The sequence below is a fragment of the Pelobates fuscus genome, chromosome 3 (assembly GCF_036172605.1).
Source record: "Pelobates fuscus isolate aPelFus1 chromosome 3, aPelFus1.pri, whole genome shotgun sequence".
Lineage (NCBI taxonomy): Eukaryota > Metazoa > Chordata > Amphibia > Anura > Pelobatidae > Pelobates > Pelobates fuscus.
The window spans coordinates 199,119,524-199,141,079 of record NC_086319.1 but is presented as its reverse complement, the minus strand read 5'-3'; the positions used below and the strand labels follow the sequence as shown (position 1 = coordinate 199,141,079).

Here is a 21,556-nt window from a genome sequence, read left to right as displayed (position 1 = left end):
ATTGCTAACTTGGGCTGAATTTGCTAGGAATAATGCTACCCATGACTCATCTGGGCATAATCCAATTTTTGTCAACAACGGTCGCCATCCTACTGTTCTCCCTGCTGTATTCTCTGACACTGCTATCCTTGCTCTGGATGACCACCTTACATCTATACGTGAAACTTGGACTAAAGTCCACTCAGCTCTTGAGAATGTGGCTGCTCGTTTCAAGTTTCATGTCGATAAGCGGCGGGGTGCCAACCCTGTTTACAAGGAGGGTGATCGGTTGTGGCTCTCCTCACGTAATATCAGACTCAAGGTAACTAGCATGAAGTTTGCTCCTAGATTTATCGGTCCCTTTCATATTGTTCGGTGGATTAATCCTGTTTTATACTCTCTTGCTCTTCCTGCCTCCTTACGTATACCTAATTCATTTCATGTATCTCTGCTTAAGCCTTATTTGTAATAGGTATACTGTCCATTTTGTCCCTCCTCATCCCCTGGTTGTTTCTGGAAGGGAGGAGTACGTGGTCTCTTCCATAGTTGACTCCAGGCTTTTCCAGGGCTCCCTGCAATACCTGGTTGATTGGAAGGGTTATGGGCCTGCTGATTGCTCCTGGGTTCCTGCCTCTCATATGAACACTGGCCGCAAAATTCATGCTTTCCACTCCAAATTTCCTCTCAAACCTGGTCCTGCCCGCCTGGTGGGCGGTCTTCAGGTGGGGGGTAATGTCACGTTTACATCCTCTCCACATGCTATGCACAAGATAAATCCCCTTTCCAGGAATAGTAGAAGTGCTGCTCGGCGGTCCTATGCCATAAGACCAGGCTTTTGCGACATGCCAGTGGACACCGGCCACTGCGGATCCACACTGTTATATAGCCTCGTGTCTATTCACGATGGTAGCGATGTCGACGTGCGGATGACGTCACGCAGAGGACGCGCGCATGTTCTTGGGTAAAAGGCCGGATACGGCCAATTGGATTCACAAGAGGGATATTTAAATTCACTCATTTCTTCTAATCATTGCCCTGTCGTGGTTTTCCTTTGCTGGTTATCCGAGAGAGTGTTCCTGATCATGTTTCTATGGTTATTGACTTTGGCTTCGTTCTGACTTCCCTGAATTCTGGTATCCCTGACTTTTGGCTATTCCTTGCAACTGTGTTTCATTCTGTGTTCCTTGGCTAGTATTTCGACTATTCTCTGGTACGTTAAGTCCGGCCATTCTAAGGTCCGGTTAGACGTTATCCTTTATCCTTACTCCTAAGTGTGATACTAATACTGCGTGTTGGATCAATTGTAATCCTGACAATCAGTCAGTCTTTGGCCACTAATTATGGTCTCCGATGACAGAGGAGAGTCCCAGGTATCAAGTGATACCTGGTCTGCTGATGTAAGAATAGATTTTGCCCTGCTCACACCAAATCATTAGGATATTCCATGTCATCCTAATGGAGTTAAAGCCCACTCTATTCAAGACAGCATGTAGTGTCCTAACATCAGAAAAGAAACATGGCTGAGCATTATAGTATAAGTCCCCAGTGCCTCTCTATGACAAGCATCTATTAGTAGAGTGATGTGACTACCAAGCATGAGCCATAGGGCCCAAATGCCTCTCTATGAGAAGCACACATGTTTAAAAGCTATTTTTCTTATTATTTTAAAGGAGTGAGGGTGGCTGAATATTAGATATCAAAAGCACACAGTTGGGTTAGAAGAAAATACATTTTAACCCCTTAAGGACCAAACTTCTGGAATAAAAGGGATTCATGACATGTCACACATGTCATGTGTCCTTAAGGGGTTAAACCTTGTAATGTTGCTTTAGGAAAATACAGTTACGGTTTGAGTAGTTGGCAGTATTTCCATGTTTTTATTTCCCCTAGACTGTGCCGTTTTCTATATTTAGAATAGTAAATACATATAAAACAAAACAAGCTTATCTGAAAGATATAGTTCCTCATAAACAATGCCTTGCACTTAAATGGCTCAACAACTATGACTGACATCCATCTTTAGATTTTAATAAACCAAAGATATGCTGTTTGACCTGTCATCTGAATATAAGGTTATTTACTATAGCTCATAAAACTATTTAGTGCTAAAGACTGTTCCCAATATGAAATGACTTGTGAGATATTGAATATGAATTTAACCTGGCTATGTTATCCCCATTCAATTCTGACGGTATAGAAAACATTTATAAATAACTTTCAAGCTTGATTTATAGTAAAAATATACATGTATAATGAATAATCAGCAGTTTACTATATAACATTTTGTTACAATAAAACAATGTATGACATACAAAGCAAGAAAAAGTATCCATAGAAAGGCACTGCCACCAAACCTCTACCTATTATAACTTATATTGTTACAGCACTGGTTGGCATTTAGCATTTTTGTTCTGATTAAGCTTCGGGTTGATGTTTAGAGATGATGTTTAGGGTTGGAGACTTAAAGTAACACTATAGCATTAGGGATACAAATCTTTTTTTTCACTTACCTCTTTCCAGTGCTGGCTACGTATTCTCCTCCAGTGGCGATGGTAAGACATGTGCACTAACGTGTCCCTATAGGAAAGCATTGAATCAGTGTTTTACTATGGGGAATTTGAAGAGGTTAGATAGAGTAAGACTCAGTTAGGGACCTGTAAAATCCTCAAGTAGCGTTCTGGAAGATAGGGGATTAAACAGATAGGGAAGTCTACAGTGTCACTTTAAGGAAGATTAGTTATGAAAGATATAGAGTCAGGGGGCACTTGCTTCAAGATATTGTGGATTATAAATCCCATGAGTCATGAAAAGTACCGTATATATTCGAGTATAAGCCGACCCGAATATAAGCCGAGGCCCCTAATTTTACCCCCAAAAACTGGGAAAACTTATTAAAACTTATTAAAACTTATTAAATTTCTAAATAAAATTAGATCCTAAAAAAATTATATTAATTGAATATTTATTTGCAGCGTGTGTGTATGAGTGCAGCGTGTGTGTATGAGTGCAGCGTGTGTGTATGAATGCAGCGTGTGTGTATGAATGCAGCGTGTGTGTATGAATGCAGCGTGTGTGTATGAGTGCAGCATGTGTGTATGAGTGCAGTGTGTGTATGAGTGCAGTGTGTGTATGAATGCAGTGTGTGTATGAGTGCAGTGTGTGTGTGTATGTATGAGTGCAGTGTGTGTATGTGTGCAGAGTGTGTGTGTGCAGTGTGTGTGTGTGTGTGTATGAGTATGTGTGCAGTGTGTGTATGAATGCAGTGTGTGTGTGTGTGTGTGTGTGTGTGTGTGTGTGTGTGTGTGTGTGTGTGTTGCAGAGCCTTGGTGGGGAGTGGGCAATTTTTTTTTATATTTTTTATGATTAATTTGTATTATTTTATTTTATTTAATTATTTATTTTTTATTATTTTAATATTTATTTTTTATTATTTTATTTGTAATATTTATTATTTTATTTTTTTTCGTCCCCCCTCCCTGCTTTATACATAGCAGGGAGGGGGGCTCCTTCCCTGGTGGTCTAGTGGCATTGGTAGTTCAGTGGGGGGGAGGAGGGGGCTGTCAGGGAGTTTACTTACCTCTCCTGCAGCTCCTGTCAGCTCTCTCCTCCTCTACGCCGGTCCGTTCAGCACCTCTATCAGCTCACACTGTAAGTGCTCTCGCGAGACTTACAGTGGGAGCTGACAGAGGTGCTGAACGGACGGCGCGGAGGAGGAGGAGAGAGCTGACAGGAGCTGCAGGAGAGGTAAGTAAACTCTCTGACAGCCCCCACAGCCCCAGTCTGTATTATGGCAATGCAAATTGCCGTAATACAGACTATTGACTCGAGTACAGGGAGTGCAGAATTATTAGGCAAATGAGTATTTTGACCACATCATCCTCTTTATGCATGTTGTCTTACTCCAAGCTGTATAGGCTCGAAAGCCTACTACCAATTAAGCATATTAGGTGATGTGCATCTCTGTAATGAGAAGGGGTGTGGTCTAATGACATCAACACCCTATATCAGGTGTGCATAATTATTAGGCAACTTCCTTTCCTTTGGCAAAATGGGTCAAAAGAAGGACTTGACAGGCTCAGAAAAGTCAAAAATAGTGAGATATCTTGCAGAGGGATGCAGCTCTCTTAAAATTGCAAAGCTTCTGAAGCGTGATCATCGAACAATCAAGCGTTTCATTCAAAATAGTCAACAGGGTCGCAAGAAGCGTGTGGAGAAACCAAGGCGCAAAATAACTGCCCATGAACTGAGAAAAGTCAAGCGTGCAGCTGCCAAGATGCCACTTGCCACCAGTTTGGCCATATTTCAGAGCTGCAACATCACTGGAGTGCCCAAAAGCACAAGGTGTGCAATACTCAGAGACATGGCCAAGGTAAGAAAGGCTGAAAGACGACCACCACTGAACAAGACACACAAACTGAAACGTCAAGACTGGGCCAAGAAATATCTCGACTGATTTTTAAGGTTTTATGGACTGATGAAATGAGAGTGAGTCTTGATGGGCCAGATGGATGGGCCCGTGGCTGGATTGGTAAAGGGCAGAGAGCTCCAGTCCGACTCAGACGCCAGCAAGGTGGAGGTGGAGTACTGGTTTGGGCTGGTATCATCAAAGATGAGCTTGTGGGGCCTTTTCGGGTTGAGGATGGAGTCAAGCTCAACTCCCAGTCCTACTGCCAGTTTCTGGAAGACACCTTCTTCAAGCAGTGGTACAGGAAGAAGTCTGCATCCTTCAAGAAAAACATGATTTTCATGCAGGACAATGCTCCATCACACGCGTCCAAGTACTCCACAGCGTGGCTGGCAAGAAAGGGTATAAAAGAAGAAAATCTAATGACATGGCCTCCTTGTTCACCTGATCTGAACACCATTGAGAACCTGTGGTCCATCATCAAATGTGAGATTTACAAGGAGGGAAAACAGTACACCTCTCTGAACAGTGTCTGGGAGGCTGTGGTTGCTGCTGCACGCAATGTTGATGGTGAACAGATCAAAACACTGACAGAATCCATGGATGGCAGGCTTTTGAGTGTCCTTGCAAAGAAAGGTGGCTATATTGGTCACTGATTTGTTTTTGTTATGTTTTTGAATGTCAGAAATGTATATTTGTGAATGTTGAGATGTTATATTAGTTTCACTGGTAAAAATAAATAATTGAAATGGGTATATATTTGTTTTTTGTTAAGTTGCCTAATAATTCTGCACAGTAATAGTCACCTGCACACACAGATATCCCCCTAAAATAGCTATAACTAAAAACAAACTAAAAACTACTTCCAAAAATATTCAGCTTTGATATTAATGAGTTTTTTGGGTTCATTGAGAACATGGTTGTTGTTCAATAATAAAATTAATCCTCAAAAATACAACTTGCCTAATAATTCTGCACTCCCTGTATAAGCCGAGTTGGGGTTTTTCAGCACAAAAAATGTGCTGAAAAACTCGGCTTATACTCGAGTATATACGGTACTTCTTTTCATTTTCATTTGACTGTGTTGGATTTTATTTTATTTCTTGAAACTCCAAAGTAGGATATGAGACAAAGTAGTAATATGTGTCATGTAGGCCTCAATTGCTGACATTGTCCACTTTTTGTCTCCTTAGTCTTTGCTTTCATACAGTGTAATAAAATACCAACCCTCGCAGTACGGAAATTACAAGTTCCCTTTATGGTCGGAGGCCCTGGGAATTCTCATGGGACTTGTATCCTGCATCATGATCCCCATTGGGATGTTGGTTGCTGTGTTAAAAGAAGAAGGAACATTATGGGAGGTAAGAGCACATTTTCATAACTTTGAGTCTTTTATTAATGTAGGAGGGATATGTAATGTAGGAGGGATATGTAAAGGCATTGTTGGTAAATAGCTGCAGTAAGCTGCCGCTATTACAGCTGGTAGCGACTACAAATTACCAGCTGATATGCAGTTGGTTGCTACAGATACCAACCACTCACATTTTAGTGGCTTTCTAATAAAGCATTAAAACTGTCAGGTCCCCTGCCCCCTTGCTTACCTCATCACAGCGAGCGGCGGCATCTGGTCCCTGTCTCCAGACTGGCAGTGTGTCTGACGCTGCACGCTCCAGAGCAGCTTCCTTATATGTGTGCTGCACCCGGTCATGTGACCCGGCACACGGTGATGACCTCAGAGACCATAAGGGAGGGAAGAAATGAACCCATAGACTGCAGTAGCATTAACAAAGTTATTCACTGAAGTGAAAAATGTTTGGAATTTAACGTAATTTTCAAATTTAGGTCCAGAAGTGCAGAACTGAAAGCGTAGCTGACTTTAAGAATGTTTAAATAAATGTGATATTCACTTTGAATTTCCAATAATTCTCACTTTAGTGAATAAACCTGTGTAGGTTATAAATTTTAGTCTGGGCTTTTCACTAATCTGGGAATTGCAATCTCAAGGCTAAAAACAGCTGAACTGGAGGGGGTAATTTGAGTTGGAGAATGTTTCCAGTTCGGCTATTTTGGTTTTCATGTTGTAATGTATTCATTAATAAATCCTTTCTACAATTTTGCAATGTAAAGAAACAACTGTCAATGGCAGAGGAAGGTATTATTATTATTATTATTATTATTATTATTTTTTTAATCATAATAAAATCTAAGGGATATGTTTAGGCTTTAGTTGTGTCTGGTTCATCTCTTGCTATATATATATATATATATATTGCAAACCTTTTCATACCTCGTAGATTGATTGTCTTGCATTCTGTAAACGCAAGTCCTTGCTCACCATCACTATGGCAACCACACACAAAACGTGCCTTCTCCTTTTTTTTCTGAATCATAATGGAAGTGTGCATTACAATGATCCCCTACTCCCTTCACTGGGGGTGTTAACCCCTGAAGGACCAAGTTTCATTTGTTTGTCTCACTTAAGGACCACAGCAATGTTTGCATTTTGTGTGTTCAACCAGAATTTCCGTCTTTTTCATTAATTGCATCAACACATATTTTAAACAGTTTTTTTTTTTAAAGGACAAAAAGAGCTTTCATTCAATGTGACATAAACATATATATATATATATATATATATATATATATATATATATATATATATATATATTCTAATTTATTCTAAAAACAAATACACAAACATTCAACAACAAAAAAATAAAAAAATCCACAGTTTTGCCAATGTAATTTTGTGCATAATGAGCATGTAATTCAAAATAAATGTATTGATTTGTACTGGTTTACAGTGCATATAATATGCACTCGGATTTATGTTTATTTTTGGTAGGTACAGGTCACAAAATACAAGGAGTAAAATAAAATGTCAATGTGAGGCGATTGCAAAATTTTGTACGTTATTTTTGTAAGCTTAATAGCTGTCACAGAAAACAAAATTTCCACACAAAAGTATATTTCCTAGCTTTGGCCCTTTCAGCACTACTCTTGCTAAAAGACAGGAAAGAATTAAACATTAAATAACCTCTACTTGGGCCCTTAACCCCAGTTCTTTTTTCCTGTCCACAGTCCTTAGGACAGTGCATATTTATTTATGTATACCTTTTTCTTCATGGCCAGGGTTTTAAAACTCTTATCCTGGACGGAGTTCATCTTCTCTTCTTTCAGAAGCTGCATTATAAGACGCCTCACCAAGGGCATCTAGGCTGTAACCTGTGGGTTGCAGCCTAGAGCTTATGGTACCGTATGAAACCTTTTAAGGCACCCGGTTATCTGGAGGAAACAGCTCTAATATCTTTCAGGTGTTGAGGAGCCTTATGATCTGGACAGCTGGTGTTAGCATTTCTATAGTGTTTTTTTCCCCTTTGGAGTCATCTGAGAGGCCTGTATGCAAAGTTTGCTCAGATTGGCTTTCAGAGCTATTTGGCTTTGATTCAGCTTCTATTGACATTCGGAGGAATTTGCAGGCGCACTTCTGGTTTGGCGAGCTGCTATGGTAACTTAAGTAGCATCGGCACTTTTCAGAGCCTATTTGGCGTGCTTTTTGGTTGCCAGTAGTTCTGACGGCATGTGCACATTTTCCTGAGGCCCTCTATTAGATCTGGGGACCCTGGTATGCTTTCTATGCAGGTATTTGTTTTCCTTGTTTTATTTTAGAGGTTTTCTTTTGCTTTACTCCTTTGCTGATAAACCCCTGTTTGATATGTGTATGAATAGATGTATTTAGGTACATGTACATAGATATGTGTATCTGCTTAGGGGTCCTTTTCTAGTATATATATATATATATATAAAAAAAAAAAAAAAAAACCAAATAATCTTGCACTCCACCTGATCCGTAGTCCAATGCCCGGTGCTTGTCAGCCAAAATTCAACGAACAATTCAAAGATAGCACTCCAGGGACTTAATAAAATGTAACTTTTATTTTTCTCACTAAAACATCAAAGGTGTCAATATATATTGGAGCCATTTAAAGATATTATTTTATTATACGGCCGCTACATCGATGACATTTTTATGATCATCAAGGGAGATAATAGCACTGCAGAATCCATGGTCCAATACATCAATTCATGTACACCGAATGTAGAACTCACTATGACGGCAGACCCGCTTTCAGTGGATTTTCTGGATGTACGAATCATTAGAGAAGGTACTAAGTTGGCATATACACTCTACTCCAAGACTACGGACCGCAACACTTTGCTTCAGGCGAATAGTTTCCACCCCAATGCCCTCAAACGATCCTTACCATATTCACAATTTTTGAGGGTGGTGAGGAACAACTCAGATCCCAGTAAAGCTGAGGAACAATTGAAATTAATGTGGGATAAGTTCCACCAACGGGGTTACAGTGAACAGACACTCCATAAAGCCTTAGATAGGTGCTATTCAACACAAGTAGAGCCGAACACTGTATCAACAAGGAGATTGGTTTTTCCAACCACGTACACTACAGCATCTCCAAAATTCAAACGGATGATTGATAAAAATTGGAGAATTTTGAGGAACGACACGTCTTTACCAGAACCATTTCGCCAACCACCGATGATGTGTTATAGGAGAAATCGAAATCTGAAAGACCTGTTAGTTAAGACGGATCCTATACACTGTTACGAGCAGAAACAAGGCTCTATAAATCTGGGCTGTTATAAGTGCTTAGGTTGTGTCACTTGCGGACACATGTTATCCGGAAAATTCTTTTCCCATCCTCATACAGGGAAAAAGTACATCATTAGGCATCGGCTAACCTGCACCACTGATTATGTAATATATAGGCTTACTTGTCCCTGTGGGCTTACTTATATTGGCAAGACGGACCTGCCCCTGCGCGAACGGATTCGCAATCATAGATCCAGCATACGAGTGGCGTATAGGGATCAGAAATCAGACTTACCGGTGGCCAAACATTTCTTGGAGAAAGGCCACACTCTACCGACTCTGAAACTCATGGCAATCGACCATGTACCTCCACCCAGGAGGGGAGGGGACCGCAAGAAAATGTTACTACAACGTGAACTATATTGGATTAGAACTCTGAGAACAGTATACCCTGGGGGTCTGAATGAGAAATATACATTGACTGCATTTTTATAATTTTTCTTTTTCTTTTTCTGTGCCATTCAATGAACCTTTTTTAGAGATGGGGTATGTGATGCCCACCCTGAGGGATAGGCATACATACCTATGTTTCTCTCATAACCATTTCAATCCTGGAATATGTCACGATCATGGGGCGGGATGTGGATGCCCACCCTGGGGGATAGGCAATCCTCCCTTTGACTCATGGTGGCACTGGCACATTCATTATTTTGAAAACCTCAATAGTTTCCATGTGCCTCAGAATTGTAACTCATCATGATGATGATACAGAGGTTTGTAATGCATGGGTGTTTACTATGTGAGACAGTCGCAGCTCTGTTTATTATTTCATCTAAGTAAGATCGAGTTTATTTCTAGTAACTACACAAGTCAGTATTAGTTTAATTGGGTAGTCTAGTTGGAACCGTTTAGGTTATCCACCCCTATCTTATACAACTGGGATTTAGTTAACTCTGAGGATATATGTGCTCATGCGTTTAGGTGTTATCCTTTTGTTAAATAATCTTGTTATCTCGTATGGGCTTTTTTAGAGTCCGTTGTATATACTAAGAAATTGAATATAGTGCATCAGTCACAGCTCTATGTGGCCAGTGTGATTAATTTTGAGATCATTAGTAGTTATTTTGATCTAGTAACTGGCCAATCTCCAGTGAGTTTAATTGTGGAGTCTATTTTTGTAATCAGTTAGGCGATCTACCCCTATCCTAGCGATCTTGTGTGGAGTGAATTCCAGTGGGACATATGCCTTTATAATGATGTTTAAAGATGCTTTTGATTGGTTTTGTCTGAACTCTTTCAGAGTCACGAGCATTCCTGTTGATTTTCAGCCCTGCTTTCTATGAGTCCAGTTTACACATTAGCAAAGATATTCATTGCAGTAATTACTATTCTATGCGGCCAGTGTGACTAATGTTTAAGTAATTGATTCCCCTAGCGTAAAATAGTTGAGTAAGATCGAGTTTATTTCTAGTAACTACACAAGTCAGTATTAGTTTAATTGGGTAGTCTAGTTGGAACCGTTTAGGTTATCCACCCCTATCTTATACAACTGGGATTTAGTTAACTCTGAGGATATATGTGCTCATGCGTTTAGGTGTTATCCTTTTGTTAAATAATCTTGTTATCTCGTATGGGCTTTTTTAGAGTCCGTTGTATATACTAAGAAATTGAATATAGTGCATCAGTCACAGCTCTATGTGGCCAGTGTGATTAATTTTGAGATCATTAGTAGTTATTTTGATCTAGTAACTGGCCAATCTCCAGTGAGTTTAATTGTGGAGTCTATTTTTGTAATCAGTTAGGCGATCTACCCCTATCCTAGCGATCTTGTGTGGAGTGAATTCCAGTGGGACATATGCCTTTATAATGATGTTTAAAGATGCTTTTGATTGGTTTTGTCTGAACTCTTTCAGAGTCACGAGCATTCCTGTTGATTTTCAGCCCTGCTTTCTATGAGTCCAGTTTACACATTAGCAAAGATATTCATTGCAGTAATTACTATTCTATGCGGCCAGTGTGACTAATGTTTAAGTAATTGATTCCCCTAGCGTAAAAAAGTTGATTTGAATTCTTTGAATTGCACGATCTATGTGTAAGGTTGTTTTTTTATAATTGTTGATACATGTCACCTTCACAAGTGTGGTGAGTTATCATTATCTGTATGGTATATATGTGGGTTTATTTGTCTGCACAGTATGTCCTGACGAAAGCTTGAGGGGATCAAGCTGAAACGTTGACACCTTTGATGTTTTAGTGAGAAAAATAAAAGTTACATTTTATTAAGTCCCTGGAGTGCTATCTTTGAATTGTTCGTTATATATATATATATATATATATATATATATATAAATATATATATATATATATATATATATATATATATATATATCCTAATCCTAGCAGCAGCACAGGAGCAGGCACCCAGCACCAGATCAATAGAAGCTGGAGTCTACCACACCAGGCAAGACCCAAGGTGCAGACTGTGCAAAGAGGCCTATGAGACAGTCCAGCACCTAGTAGCCGGATGCAAGATGTTAGCAGTAACAGCATACACGGAGAGAGACACAACCAAATTGCTGGAATTGTGTACCGAAACATCTGCACAGAATATGGATTTATAAAAATAAATATGCAAAACAACCATACAAAATAAGAACAAATAAAAAAAAATACATTTGAAATTGCTGTATTTAAATACACGTGGGTGGTAACCTTGTGGGGAAAAATGTATATAAGAAATGCCTTTATGCTCTTTAAACCAGTTCTACTTCACCCTTAATTTAAAGTCCTGTCTCTTATTGGGAGAAACAGCTACAAGGGATTGCTTTGCTCTTCATACTCCCTTGGATAATCACTAAGCTCTTTTAAGAGCTTGTTCCTGCTTCGCTCTCTGGGGAAAGAGAGGTTCACCCACTGGAGGAGTGCTTGGAGCCCTCAGGAAGCGCTAGGAGCGTCCTTCAACGGAGGTACCCAGTCGGGGTGCAGGTGATCCGTTACATATACATATATGTATTTCAAGTATACGTGAATACTTATGTAATCATTTATGTAATTATATGTATATATATTTTCAATTATTTATATTTATTTATATGTGTATATATATATATATATATATATATATATATATATATATATATATATATATATATATAAATAATGCATTCTAAGTGTATTTTAGTACATATATATATATATATATATATATATATATATTAATATCAAAATAGTTAGAATGAAATGACATATGGTTATATAATTTATTTTAAACCATTTAAAAAAAAAATAATTGTATTATTTTATTTTATTATTGTAATTATACGTGTATATATGTATACATATATATATATATATATATATATATATATATATATATATATATATACCCATGGAAAGAGTGCACTCGAGAGATCTTCATATGAAAAATATAATCAATTTATTGTGCCAAAATTCAAAGACATACAAGTCGACGTTTCAGTCCCCGTAGGACTTTTATCAAGACAATGAAAGGCGGGAAAGGTAGTGATTTAAATATACCAAGTGTGAAATCTAATTGGAGAGTGAAATGTGCGAAAGTGGGGCTATAATGACGTAAATACTATGCCAAAGTATAAGAGAGGAGTTAACCCCTTGAGTGCCTACTGGTGGAGCCAGTAAGTGAGTGTGAATACAAAAGTAGCTATATAGTACTTGTCCTGGCATCTGTACAACATTGTATCTATATGCAGACCTGTAACCTCTTTGCCCTTGGAACTCCACTGCAGGAATGTAGCCACCCCAATTTACATTGTAATTTAATATTACTTTTTCTAAACTTTAGTCAATGCGCTTGCATAAGTGTCTATGTACAAACTTAATATACATGCACTCCTCGGTGGCTTCGATACCTCTTATCATTCTCCATTTTCCAAATCCTTGTATTTTAATATGTTTGCGAGAGCAAATTATTCACAACTTGGCCGTATTCACACTCACTTACTGGCTCCACCAGTAGGCACTCAAGGGGTTAACTCCTCTCTTATACTTTGGCATAGTATTTACGTCATTATAGCCTCACTTTCGCACATTTCACTCTCCAATTAGATTTCACACTTGGTATATTTAAATCACTACCTTTCCCGCCTTTCATTGTCTTGATAAAAGTCCTACGGGGACTGAAACGTCGACTTGTATGTCTTTGAATTTTGGCACAATAAATTGATTATATTTTTCATATGAAGACCTCTCGAGTGCACTCTTTCCATGGGTATATATTGAAGGCTGAGGCAGCACTGAGGCAAGTACAAGACCGGTACATTGAGTGCGGGACATTTGCAGTATATATATATATATATATATATATATATATATATATATATATATATATAAAACTTCATTCTAAGTGTGTTTTAATACTAATATATGTAATTATATTACATTAAAATACACAAAGTATGAAGTTACATATATAAGATATATGTATATTATGTATATTACTTTTTTTACTTTTCCCACCAGCAGTGAGACTGCCTGACAGTACAGGCAGTCCTCCTGCTGGCAGATCCACAGGCAGATATTGCGGCCATGTGATCGCTCTTTGAGAGCTATCACATGGCCCCCGGGTTCCTGATTTGCCGTGGGAGGGATGCCTGGGCTGTCAGGCAGTCCTCTCAGGCACTCCAGGGCTCCAAGTCATGATGGTGTTTAAAGCCCAGTAAATGCGGGACGGCATATAACGCCGTAACAGCGTTAACGGGTTAAAGTAAAATCCAGGATGCAACAGAGCAAATTTTTTTCATTGCATTTTTCTAAAAAGAAATATGCAAAACAACCAAACAAAATAAGAACAAAAAAAAAATTACAGTTGAAATTGCTGTATTTGAATACATTACCGGGGTTTGTAATTCAAGCAGTTAAATGAACATTCCAAAGTTAAAAGAATATATAAATCAGATCAGCCACAACATTAAAACCACTGACTTGTAAAGTGAATAATATTGATTATATCATTACAATGGCACCTGTAAAGGGGTGGGATATATTAGACAGCAAGTGAAGAGTCAGTTCTTGACTTTCATATGTTGTGGGGGCAGGAAAATGGTCAAGAGAAAAGATCTGTGTGACTTTTACAAAGGTCAGAGCATCTAAGGCTTTTGGGGTATTCCCAGTATGCAATGATTAGTGCCTACCAAAAGTGGTACAAGGAAGGACAACTGATGAACCCGTGTTAGGATCATAGACCCACAAGGCTTATTGAGGAGTGAAGAACTACTGTAGCTCAAATTGCTGAAAACCTTAATGCTGGCCATGATAGAAAGAGGTTAGGACACAAAGTACATTGCAGTTCTCTGTGTATCGAGCTGTGCAGCCGCAGACCACTGAGAGTGCCCATGATGACTCCTGTCCACCTCTGAAAGCACCTACTTAGAAACTGTTGTAGTCCACAAACACCCCTTCATGATAATGGGGTTCTGTGATATAGATATATCTGTATATAAGTGCTTCTAAGTGCTGCTACAAAGTGTATTTGGCGATATTCTGGAGAGTTTTATTGATTCTTCAACTGTCTAAGATTTTTCTTTTTACTTTTACAGGTAAGAGTCATCTAGGAAAGGGTTTTAGATTTAACAAGGTTTGCTTTCCTGTTGATAATTGGTAAGGCATTTGAATTAATTCGTTAGGTATTTGCTATTGTTTGCAAATAAGCACAGACCCACTCAGGTGTTACATTTTTAGGGGTTTGTGCCTTTAGGAGTGTATGTAAGGGTTGTAGATATTAGCTTGGCTAATATAGCTTGGCAGCTGCTTCTAAGTGCTGCAACAAAGTGTATTTGTTTTTTCTTTTTACTTTTACAGGCCAGTAAGCCTTGTTTCAATAGTGAGGAAAGTGATGGAAACCATGTTAAAGGATAGGATTGTTGAACATCTAAAATCACATGGATTTCAAGACCAGATACAACATGGGCTTACTTCAGGGAGATCATGCCAAACTAATCTTATTGATTTTTTTGATTGGGTAACTAAAATAGTCAAGGTGGTGCAGAAAACATTGCTTACCTAGATTTCAGTAAGGCTTTTGACACTGTTCCACACAGAAGGCTCATCAATAAACTTCAACCTTTAAGTTTGGATTCCAATATTGTTAAATGGGATAGGCAGTGGCTAAATGACAGGCATCAAAGGGTTGTAGTCAACAGAATATATTCGAAGCAAGGTCTAATTACCAGTGGGGTACCTCAGGGATCTGTACTTGAACCCACTCTCTTTAATATTTTTATTAGTGATATTGCAGAAGGTCTTGATGGTAAGGTATGTCTTTTTGCTGATGATACTAAAATTTACAACAGGGTTGATGCTCCAGGAGGGATAAGCCAAATGGAAAATGATTTAGATAAATTAGAAAATGGTCAGAGCTGTGGCAACTGGCATTTAATGTGGATAAGTGCAAGAGAATGCATCTTGAATGTAAAAACCCAAGTTCAGAGTATAAAATATTTGATATCCTACTAACCTCAATATCTGAGGAAATGGATTTAGGGGCAATTATTTCAGATGACCTAAAGCTAGAAAGACAATTTAATAGAGCAGCAGGAAATGCTAGCAGAATGCTTGGTTGTATAGGGAGCGCCATTAGCAGTAGAAAGAGAAAAGTGCTGATGTCTCACTGGTGAGACCTCAGTTGGAGTTTTGTACACAGTACTGGAGACCGTATCTCCAGAAGGATATTGATACATTAGAGAGAGTTGGGAGAAGGGCTACTAAACTGGTTCATGGATTGCAGGATAAACTTACCAGGAAAGGTTAAATGATCTTAACATGTATAGCTTGGAGGAAAGACGAGAAGGGGGGATGTGATAGAAACATTTAAATACATTAAGGGAATCGACACAATAAAGGAGGAGACTATATTTAAAAGAAGAAAAACTACCACAACAAGAGGACATAGTCTTAAAGTAGAGGGGCAAAGGTTTAAAAATAATTTCAGAAAGTATTACTTTACAGAGAGGGTAGTGGATGCATGGAATAACCTTCCAGCTGAAGTGGTAGAGGTTAACACAGTGAGGGAGTTTAAGCATCGGTGGGGTAGGCATAAGGCTATCCTAGACTTAAGATAAGGCCAGGGGCTATCTAAAAGTATTTCAAAAAATGTGCAGACTAGATGGGCCGAATGGTTCTTATCTGCCGCCACATTCTATATTTCAATGTGATGGCAGTGGCCTATTTCAGCAGGGTAATGCAACCTGCCTCATTACAAAAATTGTTCAGGAATGGTTTGAGGAACATGACAAAGAGTTCAAGATGTTGCCTTGGTCTCCATATTCCCCGGATCTTAATATGACTGAGCATCTGTGGAATGTCTTGAGACATCAAATCCATGGAGGCCCCACTTCGCAAGTTGCAGGACTTAAAGGATCTGCTCCTAATGTTGTGGTGCCAGATAACACAGGACACGTTCAGAGGTCTTGAAAAGCCCATGCCCCATTGCGTCAGAGCTGTTTTGGCAGCACAAGAGGGACATACACTATATTAGGCAGGTGGTTTTAATATCGTGGTTAATCAGTGTTTATATATATTAGGGTCGTCCTTGGTGAAAAAAAGTCATTTGAAATTACTTGTAATCCAGTGCCAAGGCATTTTCCGCTTTGCAGCCTAGAACAAGTAGCATGAGGTCATCAATCCTGATGAGCTCTGGTTCCATCAGATGCTTATAGAGATACAGTGCAGACCTATTGCACATGTGCATATCCAAGGCTTCTAAAATACAATCATTAGCTTCATTTGGGTTAATGTGCTGAGTATGATCACTCTGAATGCCTGTATTTGTGCTGCCCTAGGCATGACAAAACACAGCAACCCCCCCACTGCCCGCCCTGCCTTTTAAATACACATACACACTCACTGACAGACACATATACACTCAGTGTCAGACACACACATTCACTGACAGACACACATACACTAGCTAACAGACATACACACTCACTGACAGATACACATACACACAAACTAACAGACACACACACTCACTAACAGACACATACAGTCACTTACAGACACACAGTCACTAACAGATATGCATACACTTTCACTAACAGACATTCATACACTCTCACTAACAGACACACATACTAATACACTCACTAACAGATACACACACACTCACTAACAGACACACACATACTAACACACACACTAACAGACACATATTGACACACTCACTAACATATACACACACACTAACAGACACACACATAGTAACACACTCCCCAACAGACACACACTAACAGGCACACACATACTCACTAACAGACACATACACACATTCACTAACAGACACACACACTCACTAACAGACACATACACACACAAACACACTTACATTTTTTATTTTATATTTTAATTCAATCCCCCCAGCCTCCCTACCTTTGGGAGTGCTGGGGTGGATTCTCACTTTCCCTGGGGTCCAGTGGGGCTGCTGGGTGGCTGGCCGGTCACTGCAGTCGGCAAGGGAGCACTGATCCTCCTGTTCAGCTCCCTTGCACGCCGCGTAGTGATGCCGGGGTCGGAGTGACGTCATATTCTGGCTCCAGCATCACTGCGGTGCACGAGAGGGGGCTGAACAGGAGGATCAATGCTCCCTTGCCGCCTGCCTGAAAATTGCTGCCGCTGCCAACCTCGGGGGGCCCTGAGGTGGTCAGCAAGCTAGCTCCTGGGCCCCCAAGGACAAGAGGCTGGCAAGGCATTAGCCTCGCGGTAAATACACCCCTGACTGAATGTAAAGGCCTTCAAAAATCTAAGTTCAGAAAGGGTTACGCCAATCATCATAACCAAAGATACCTTCATGATATTATTATTATTATTATTATTATTATTATTATTATTATTATACACACACATATATAAATGGACACATGGGTTTAATAATTTGCATTATTGAAACAAAAAACTAAAAATGTCTTTGACATATAAATGTATTCAGATCATATGTAGCCATATTGTAATCCTTTTAGTAAAACAATTATAAACCTTTCTGTACCAGAGTTGTAAATAAAGGAGTGCAAAATGGTTTTCGAATGCTCTGTCAATACTGATATCTCCCTACTGGTCAGTTACAGGTGATTTTGCGATCTAGTGCTCAGAAAGCAAGTTTAGTATCATTTCATAACTAGCACACTCATCTAACACTGCTTAAAGTGGCACTGTTAGAATTCTTTACAAATAGCAAACATAAGCAAACTTATTTTAATATCTTCAAAGTATTGGGACACTGCTCTTAAAACAGCACTAACACCCCATACCCCCTGAAAAATGAGTATTTTATAAAGATGGAATCTTTATGAAGTACTATTTTTGACTATTGGAATTTCACTGAAATTCAAACCATGTCAAGAGATATACAGAGACAGAATAGGGACTGCTTTGCCTCTGTATATTTCCCCCGCCTGATTTTTAGGGTCTAGGTGTCATTCCCAGCAGTTGTCACGAATAACTGCTGCAGAGATCCTCCATAGATCTCAATGCTGTACTCTTGCACATCTACGAGAGTACAGCAGTGACATCGGCTCTGAAGAGTACCCGCTGGATCAAGATGGCCGCACCCACAATGGACAAGTTCAGATAAGTAAATATCACCTTCACCTGCCCCTCTGCCACCAGACCTCCAGTGGCGTGTCATCGTCGCGGATCTTTGTGAACTTTTCATCAAACCCATTGCCACAGGTGTAAAAGGTCAAGCACCTAGCCATGCAGTCTGCATTTACAAACATTTGTGAAACAAATGTGTTGTTCTATCATAGTACCACATTTGAGCTCTTCATGAGACCACCCTACCATTCCTGTTAGATGTTCCATGGTCACAGAAGCACCTCAGTCACGAAGCGGAAGATTGCATAAAGCCACAGAGCGGGGTCACCGAGTGTTGATGCACAACACTTGACTGGCCCGCACAGAACCCTGAACTCAATCCCATCGAACACCTTTGGGATGAACAGGAACAGAGAAGCCTTCTCGACCAACATCAGTGTTTGACCTCACAAATGCTCTGCTGTGTGAATTGGCAAGATTTCCAACAGAAACACTCCAAAATCTTGTGGAAAGCTTTCCCAAAAGAGTGGGGGACCAACTACATGTTAATGTCTATGATTGTGTAATGCAATGTCACAAAAGTCCCTGTTGACGTCAAGATCAGGTGTCCCAACATGTTTGTCCATATAATGTATCTATGATACGTTTTGTGCAAAAAAAGTCTTAGCCAGGAGTTTTGCGACCTTCCAGAAACACCTGTGATTTGAGTTTCACTGTAATAGCCATATCCCACCTCCGTATGCAAACATTGACAACTCTGTGATTCAGGATGTCAATGGAATAAAAAAAAAAGAAAAAAAAAACAGCTGGAAAAAAATGCTGCATTTCCATTTATTTAATGCAAACCTGCCCAATTCACACTACTTTAGAAATCAAAAAACCCTCTGTCCAGCACTCCATTTCTGACTGTCACCTTGGGTGGACCGTCCCCTTTCCCTTAGTAACCTGCAGGAGCACTATACTGGTGATTTTTATATATATATATTGATTTATGAATCAGCTGTCTAATATAATAATAATGATAAAACAAAAAACAATAGTCTCTTGCTGCCCCTACACCACCTGTAGAAATCTGGGGCTGAAGAACATCTGAAGCTTCATTCCTAAAGCCCCTTCCTATCAACTTCTAAACTATAGATGGAATGGACATCAATGGTCCTCCAATGTTGTTGGAATAGAACTTTCACTACACATATCCAGCACTGCAAGATAACCACTCTCACAAAATACTCCTAAATCCACAGAGAAAAATGAAATAATTATGAGATACTAAAGAATTCTGTAGATTAGCTCTGCTGTCAGGATTCTAATAAACAAGTCAGTATGAATGTGAAGCCGAGCATAATAGTAGCTGTTTTAAAACAAAAGTAAAAGTCAGCTCCAGTTTGTATTCACTAATTGGTGTAGAAATAATTGTTTACCTCTTCTTCATATTTCCCACAGAGAATACGACAGGCCAGCAGACCATCTATGCATTGGGGCCCTTCTCTGGAAGAAAACAGGACAGGCATGTATGTGAACACCTTGGCAGGCAGCCAGTCACCCAAACCATTGATGGTTCACATGAGAAAATATGGAGGAATAACAAGTTATGAAAATACAGCTATTGAAGTAGACAAAGAAATAGAAGAGGAATCAATGATGTGATTATAAGGAGGGAGGCAGGTGGAACTGAGTGACATAGAGAGACCTCTCTCCCTCCAGGGCTAATATATGCTTCCCTGACCTAGGACCCGACTTTCCATATTTCAGTGTCCAACTTGGCCTCTCCAGACAGAGGTCCTATATTAAGACATGCTATCGTTTGGTAGCTCTTTGTGTGGAACTATTGCAGAGGTGTCATTGTAGTTGTCATGTTTGGTAATGCCACAAAACATTGTAGAATTGTATATACATGTTTCTGTGCTTCGTTTGTAAATACTGTTTGATGATTTATTAGTACAGATCACAAATTGCATTGTATGTTACAACTTCATGAGTATGGATATGAAACAATTGCCATAAAGAAAACGGTTTGTTAGATGTCTCCGTGAAATCCTTGTGTTTAGTTAAAATGGGCTTTGTTTTTATAGCATATGTCCTTTAACAATAAATTATTGAATCATATGAATGTAATATTGCAGTTTAGATTTTATGGGTGGAAAAGTAGATATTCATCTAGAAGGTGAAAAGTATTCAGCTTGTAGCAGAATACTCTCTAAATGTTGATGAACTATATAAAAAAGACAAGGCAGGGCTGGAAAATACCCCCCTCTCCTTTTTTAATGCACTACACATATAATGTGTCAATAATATGCAAACCATATAAAAAGATACACAATATTCACTTTCAATTAAAAATGCTGAATAGTCAAACGCCTGCCCCAGCAGTGTCTACCGTAGAGGCTCTGTGAACCAGTAGCTTTTCATTCTGGCCTGTGTTTTTCTTACCCCATTATAATCCCTTTTCCACCAGAGTTTTAATGGATATGTAGTTTGGGCCCCAGATGTAGATCTATCTACATGTAGGAGGAGTAGAACAGCTCAGTAAGCTGTTAGTAAGTACTAACAGTCAGGTTTAGTAAACAAGGCAGTGAACCATGATCTCCAGAGCCACTGTGCGTGTGTATTGTAGCTACTCTAGCTATTCCCAGAGCTAGACAGAGTGTTCTCTAGACTTGTGTATTTGGTTTTAACGAATGATGATATATGGACGAATCATGAAACAAACTAAATGGACATTAGACTAAACAGTTTGCTTAATTTTATGATCAGTGCTGTCCGTGGCGCCAAAAAACAGATGAGTGATGGTTACTGGACAGCCACTAAATGTTGATTTTATTCACATATCAAGTTACAAGTGACCAATAGAGGAAAAAGGGAGAAGCAGTAAAAAATATCTATATATTATATATTTAAAGGAACACTATAAGATCAGGAACACAAATATATATTCCTGACCTTATAGTGTTAAAACAACCATCAAGCCCCCCTGGCTCCCTCTTGCCACCCTA

The 21,556-nt window shown here is 39.2% G+C and overlaps 1 protein-coding gene across 1 annotated transcript in view; it reads left to right on the top strand.

Annotated features, from left to right (window-relative positions):
* SLC6A7 (solute carrier family 6 member 7) overlaps positions 1-20,678 on the top strand; it is a 145,629-nt gene extending 124,951 nt beyond the window's left edge. Inside the window, exons 13-14 of the mRNA XM_063447898.1 lie at positions 5,578-5,745; positions 20,007-20,678. Of these exons, the coding sequence (XP_063303968.1) occupies positions 5,578-5,745; positions 20,007-20,210 (372 nt within the window). The 3' untranslated portion in view covers positions 20,211-20,678. The remainder of the gene's footprint in view (positions 1-5,577; positions 5,746-20,006) is intronic.
* The last annotated feature ends 878 nt before the right edge of the window (positions 20,679-21,556 follow it).